Raw genomic sequence first — 7372 nt, forward strand, 5'->3', positions numbered from 1 at the left:
TAATTATCACCTAGATTAATTTTTTTCTAAATTTAATCAAACATTTTAGGTTTTGAAATCAGGAAATTCAGAAATACATTTTGCGAAAACCTAAAAGATAAATCTTACGTCACTGCAGAAATACGAGGTAGAAAGACCAAACGATTTTTTTGAACTTCATCCCGTTTAATCCCATAACAAATTTTGGTTTTAAAGAATCTAAAGACAATTTTTTTAAACAGCTCTAAAGACTTTTCTTAAAAACCTATAGGAATGCTTTAAATTTTTTTATAATCTCCGAAGCTTTTTTATATAACTATGTAATATTCGAAACTCATTACTCCGGTTAATTTAGATTTTTGTTTTGTTGGGTTCCCTACCAAGAGTCTATCAATTCATATGGTCAAACTAGAATTTTTTTGATTAAATGGAAAGAAATCTAATCCATCTCACCATACTCGTTAGTGGTAAATAATACATTCTCAGCAACAAATTCATCCTAATAATAATAATCCAAACGCCAACCATGTGTTATTTCTGAAAATTCACAACGTTGGGTTGACTATTACGTAGCCGTCGAGCAAGAAACTTAAGAACACAACAACTAAGATAGTCAACTTATATGTGATCCACGTGTAAAGTTGCCGGTGGTGGGTTCCATACTTTCCTCCGTTAGTTAGTTAGTCACCTTCCTATTTCCCATTACTCTATATATACCCCTATACTACCCCCATAATTTCTATCACAGAAAATTTAACTATCTCATTACATTTTTCTCATACAAACCATCTTCTTCTACTGTATTTGAAGTCAGAAAATTCAACTTAACGATGGCCGGTGGAGGGTTTTCGGCCTCCGGTGCCGGAGGAAAGGAGTTTGAGGCTAAAATCACACCTATTGTTATCATTTCTTGTATTATGGCTGCCACCGGAGGTCTTATGTTTGGTTATGATATTGGAGTTTCTGGTAAATATTATCCCATATTTTCATGATTACTTTACAAATTTTTCCTTTTTCTAAACCTATTTTAAGTCACTACCTTTTTATTATGGCGATCCTAACGTTCCAAAATCTTGAACACTTTTGAGCATTTCTTTATTTATTTGTTTTCCTATGATTCTTAAATTTTATCCTTTTTGTTTGTTTCTGAATCTAGTTATAAAACACTGTGTTGTGTTAACCAAATAAAGTTCGAATACTATTAAAAGCCAATTATTTCTGGTTTTGTTTTTTTGCCCTAATACGTAATGGGTTAAACTATATGTGTTGACCCAAGTTTTGCTTGGTTGAATCTTTCTTAAAGTTGCAATATTGTATAAAAAATACTAAATGTTAAAGGAACACGGGGAAAAAGAAAAGAAACCTTTTCGTCCGAAAAGAACAAGAGAGGAAAATTCAACTTTTCCGGCCAAATGTGATTTTCCCAACTCTATGGAAAAGTTAATTATGACAATAAAGAGAAAAAGAAAAACTGAATTTCTAAAATTAACTCATGATCACCTTTTTGTAATTTTTGAAATATTAATACTATAATAATGATTTTTATTATTTGTGAAAATTACAGGTGGTGTTACGGCAATGGATCCTTTTCTGAAAAAATTCTTCCCAACGGTTTACAAGAGAACAAAGGATCAAGGATTGAACAGTAATTACTGCAAGTATGATAATCAAGGGCTGCAGCTATTTACTTCATCTTTATATCTGGCCGGTTTAACGGCGACTTTCTTTGCTTCTTACACGACAAGAAGACTTGGTCGGAGATTAACCATGTTGATCGCCGGTTGTTTTTTCATTGTCGGAGTAATACTAAATGCTGCAGCTCAAGATTTGGCTATGCTTATTATTGGAAGGATTCTTCTTGGTTGTGGAGTTGGTTTTGCTAACCAGGTTCGACTCCCTATTCTCACTAGTATTATTTTTTTCATTTAATTCTTAAAGATTTAAGTTTATACATTAATTGAGTAAAGATTTTTGGATTATTTGTCTGGCTAATTAACCTGTGATAATAAGTTGGTCATACAATTCATATTTACCCAAAATTATCTATAATTACTTTATAAATTATCTAATTATGTAATACTTCTACTTTTCTATCGGTCTATAGGAATTATAATCAAATTAAGTACTCTCACAAGTTACTTCGATCCTCTGCTCTAAATTAGGTATCTTATTTGATTTGATCTTATCAAGGTAAGCGTTTAAATTGTATTGTATTTAAAGATAGTGTATTAGAGAAAAAAAAAATGAGTTAATTTTAAATAATTCAAAAATTTCTCAAATAAGAGTAGTGTTCTTATATTTATAAAATGATGAAACTGTAGTTATACGTACGTTACGTTTAGCCAAAAACAACTCTTCTGAAAAAAGTAAATAGATTTCTAATAATAAAAAATATAATGTAAAACGTCTAATTCTGGTCAAAGAGAATGAGGTAAGATTTTGAAAAGTTTGTCTTTAATGGTAGACATAATAGGATTTAAATGGCATTTATTTTATTTTTTAACATCACAAATCTTATTGGTGCGTGAGTATAGACTCGTACAGTTAGCACCTACCCTCAATATGGAATGGGCAAATTTTTGTGGTTTGAAGGCTTTATAAATTTTGGTTGAAATAATAGACTACGTACGTGTATTTTCTGAGTCACAAGCTATAGACATGTAGAATTGTATAACTATTACAATGAATTTTGTACATAATTGTTGGTCTTAAAAATATATTATTTCACTAAGGCTCAAGTCAAAATCGGAAAATGAGGTCGACCGGGGACCACGGTGCCCATTTGGTAGTGTTGTGGAAAATGGGAGGGAGAAAAAGATTTCCTCATTATCTTTTGTTATAATTCTAAGTCCAAATATCACTAAGCTTTTCCTACTTTTTTGTTATCTTGCTTTAAAATAATTTGGGGTCATTGACAAGGTTTACACATGTGAGTGAGACACTTTTACAATCATACAAGTTTTAAAAAGCATAAAATAAAGTTTGGTGGAGAGTCCAAAGCTTTGTCTTTGTCCACAAAAGTCCTCTATAGGCAGCTTCCTTGTATCTTTCTCACATTGCAAAGCTAATATAATTCCTTTGAATTACTTTATTGTTCGCCACTTTTTCTTAATTGTGGTTCTTTCTCTTTTAGTACTGGCTATACCTCAATTGCTTTTTATCCTTATCCTTTCACTTTTTGGTCTATAAACATCATTTGAGATAGGATATATATTTCATCACATGTTTGGATATCAAGTATTGTCTCTTGGCCACAACTATCGAGTAGGGCCTTCTCTACTTTTCTGTGAATTAAATCATGTGAAGAAATTTCATATTGAAGAAAAAAGAAAAGTTGTATAATTAAATTATAGTATATCTTATTGACTAGCAAAATCTTATGAAGATAGAAACAAATAGAATTGCAAGCTTCAGTACAATAACTGCAGTTTGGATATAGAACCTTAATTAAAAGGTTAACAATTAACATATTCCAAGGGGATGCCCTTTTAGTAATTTGATAAAAGTAGAACTTTAATATTTTGCAAGTCTCACCCGTGAGTCCGTAACTAAAGGTCCTTTTATATACATATATATATATATATATATATATATATATATAAATTTAGACGAGAAGGCTCTTCCATTTTTACTTGAGTACAGGGGTGTGACAAACGAGCAGGTCAGGTCGGATATGAGCAGGCCGAAAATTGGTAATTCAAAAAATTGATAAATTATCCGACCCGACCCGTACTCGAGACGGATAAAAAATGGGTTATTCGGCGGATAATATGGATATGGCTTCTTGAATATGATCGCTTATGGGAGAATTCCTAATCTGCCAAACTTGAGGAACCCCAAGTTTGAGGCTTTACCAATATAAAAGTTAAACATATTAGTTATCCATTGGTTATCCATTTGGTTAACCATTTTTTAAGTGATAATATGGTTCTTATCCGTATTCGACCCGTTTTTAAGAAGTCCATTATCTAACCTATTTTTTAATGGATAATATGGGTAGATAACTATTTTCTTTTAACCATTTTACCATCTCTACTTGAGTAGTTTTGGATTTTTTTATATGTATTTTAGGATAAGAAAGTTTCTACCTTCCAATTCTTCTGCCTTACCAGCAAATTCGAGATTTAAAATATTATACTAGTGTCTCATAAATTAGAGTTCCGTCCATATATAAATTAAGTATATTTATTTGTTAAAATCAAAATGTAATGTGCATGAAATTTTCAGGCTGTTCCACTGTTCTTATCAGAGATAGCACCTACAAGAATTCGTGGAGGACTTAACATTTTGTTCCAACTTAACGTAACTATTGGCATTCTTTTCGCTAATCTCGTCAATTACGGAACAGCCAAGTAAGTTCCTCACATTCAATTATTTAGATCTTGCTTTTGTTTAGAATAAGACTATAATATATTGCATTCTTCAGATAATTAAGGAGGTTTATCCTTTATTTTATTAACTTCTCATTAGGAAGATTACACGTACACCTTCAGTCCCTATATGTTAATGTCAAAAGAGTTCAAGTCAAGGCTTAGCGTCATGCATTTGATTTTAATGTGTCAGAAAATGCACGTCTGGTCCACATCTTTGAATCTTTGCTTAACGTTTCTTTTGTTTAATTTTCTTCCTTTACTATGGATCACTCATGTTTTGACACTTACTCTTTTATGATATTTCATGTACGTCTTCTAGTCTTTGTTTGTAACTAACTACTTTAGACTCTAGCCGACAGTTCCATCCACTCGTCTGGAGTTGATTTCAACTTAAAATTACCTAAATTATGAGGGAAAAAATAATTAAGAACACATTTTATTTAAAATTTGTTCTACTAAATGCAATTTTTTCTTCATTTGAGTTGTCTGTCAAGCCAAAAATAATTCCTTATGTCCAAATTTATAAGTACCGCATATATTCATAGTATATAAGAGATATTTCCTGAAGTAATTCTCGCTATCTACAATAATATTTTTACTATTATTCATGTTTTTGTTGTCATGTGATCGCTTGAAACTTGAAAGGAACAAAAAGAAAGATTCGAACACCAAAAAATAGTGATGATGAGAGTACTATATATTTATCCACTAAAAGATTAAAATATCAAAACAACTAAAAGGCTAAAAGGTCTCATTATATAATTTCATGGTAATTGCTCCTTTTAACTTTTTTTTTTTTTTTTTTTTTTTTTTTTTTTTTTAAAATTCCATGATCAATTTGAACCTAACAAATGCTTTTTCTTTAATTGGTAAATGCAGAATAAGTGGAGGATGGGGATGGAGACTATCATTAGGATTAGCAGGATTTCCAGCATTGCTACTGACCTTGGGTGCAATATTTGTGGTAGACACCCCTAACAGTTTGATAGAACGAGGTCGTTTAGAAGAAGGCAAAAATGTACTTAGAAAAATCCGAGGTACTGACAACATTGAACCTGAATTTTTGGAGCTTGTTGAGGCCAGCCGTATTGCTAAAGAAGTCAAACATCCTTTCAGAAATCTCCTCCAACGTAGAAATAGACCTCAATTGATCATCTCTGTTGCCCTACAGGTCAGTTTATTTTTCCACCTAATTACTTGTGTTACGTTCTTTCCACTAACAATATAAAAATTAATTGTTGAGCTTTAGCTACAACAATACGAGCAAATTTTCACCGATCATGTTGCTTCATTTACTATCTCAATCCAATACGATAAAATAATTTCCTTAGTACTATAAGCTCTCTACATTCTCACTAGAATGCAAAATTTTGACGTTCTCATATTGTTCTTTTATTATGCGACGTGTATTCCAGCAAAACACAGGGATGAATATCATTATGTTTTAATTTCTCTAATAATTTAAGCTTTTAAATGAAATTTTTACAAAATTTACGTCCAGTTAATTAATACGCTGTCCTCTCCTCTATCCTACACTTTTAGCTTAAATTTTGAATTGAGGCAAGAAAAAAGAAGTCGATTGTTAGTAACACAAGCAATTGAACAAGAGTTGTTGCATTCTCACTAAAATTCATCAAATTTTTGATGGTTCATTAGTTTTCTTGTTTTATGCGAACAGATATTCCAGCAATTCACAGGGATTAATGCCATTATGTTCTACGCACCAGTCTTATTTTCAACACTAGGATTCGGAAGCAGCGCAGCCCTTTACTCAGCCGTCATCACCGGAGCCGTCAACGTTCTCTCCACCGTAGTCTCCATCTACTCCGTCGACAAACTCGGACGACGAATCCTTCTCCTCGAAGCCGGCGTCCAAATGTTAATATCCCAAATTGTAATCGCCATAATCCTCGGCATAAAAGTCACGGACCATTCAGACAACCTCAGCCATGGTTGGGGTATCTTCGTAGTCGTCATGGTATGCACTTACGTGTCCGCTTTTGCATGGTCATGGGGTCCATTAGGATGGCTAATTCCTAGTGAAACTTTCCCTTTAGAAACTCGTTCAGCTGGACAAAGTGTTACGGTTTGTGTCAACTTGCTCTTCACCTTTGTTATGGCACAAGCTTTTCTCTCCATGCTTTGTCATTTCAAGTACGGGATTTTCTTATTCTTTTCGGGATGGATTTTCGTAATGTCGTTGTTCGTCTTTTTCTTGTTGCCTGAGACGAAGAATGTACCGATTGAGGAGATGACTGAGAGGGTTTGGAAGCAGCATTGGCTATGGAAGAGGTACATGGTGGATGATGATGATATTGATGTTGTTAAGAAGAATGGACATGCTAATGGATTTGATCCTTCTGCGCAGTTGTAAAAAGGGAAATAAGTCAAAGTTAAAATATGTTAGCGAGTTTTTCTGATAATTAATACTACAGGAAATGCATAGAAATAAGTCAATATAACTATTTTAGAGGGGGTAAAAGTTTTGAGCCAGCACTTTGATGTTTCCTGTAATGTATGAGGGCTCGAAATTTGGCATAACAATATCAAAAGTTTGAGTTATTACTTTCTTGGTGTCCCTGAAAAAAACCAGAATATAGTGATGTTCTGACTGTGATCAACACCTACAGAGGTCAATATTTGGTATGTCCGACCAAGGATACGTTAGGTTTTTTGTTCAGATTGTTGGTTGTGTAATTTTTCGATAAATTCAGTGAGATTTGCAAATGGATATTTGGAAATAATAACTATAATTTGATTTTTATTCTATCGGTATGTAATCCATCGTACCAAACCTCATGCAATCCGATGCGGAAGGATTGCTCTTCCTACCTAATCTAATTCCTCGTAACTCTTTTAAAATGCTAAATTCATGTGTTATTCTTCTGAAAAACGGAAAAGAAAACTATAAAGGACTTGTCTCGAAGAATTTAGAGGGTTGAATCATTGAAGTATACAGCAAATCAATAAATGCAAAATATGTGTCTTTTATATGTACATTTATCACTTAGTTATGTATA

The 7372-nt window shown here is 32.6% G+C and overlaps 1 protein-coding gene across 1 annotated transcript; it reads left to right on the forward strand.

Moving 5' to 3' along the window:
• Positions 1-710: 710 nt before the first annotated feature.
• On the forward strand, positions 711-7083 carry LOC109210526 (sugar transport protein 13). The gene is made up of 5 exons (XM_019373950.1): positions 711-945; positions 1544-1866; positions 4207-4331; positions 5232-5523; positions 6031-7083. Exons 1-5 carry the CDS (start codon positions 810-812, stop codon positions 6724-6726), a joined length of 1572 nt encoding a protein of 523 aa, XP_019229495.1. The 5' UTR covers positions 711-809; the 3' UTR covers positions 6727-7083.
• The last annotated feature ends 289 nt before the right edge of the window (positions 7084-7372 follow it).

The sequence above is a fragment of the Nicotiana attenuata genome, unplaced genomic scaffold (assembly GCF_001879085.1).
Source record: "Nicotiana attenuata strain UT unplaced genomic scaffold, NIATTr2, whole genome shotgun sequence".
Classification (NCBI taxonomy): domain Eukaryota; kingdom Viridiplantae; phylum Streptophyta; class Magnoliopsida; order Solanales; family Solanaceae; genus Nicotiana; species Nicotiana attenuata.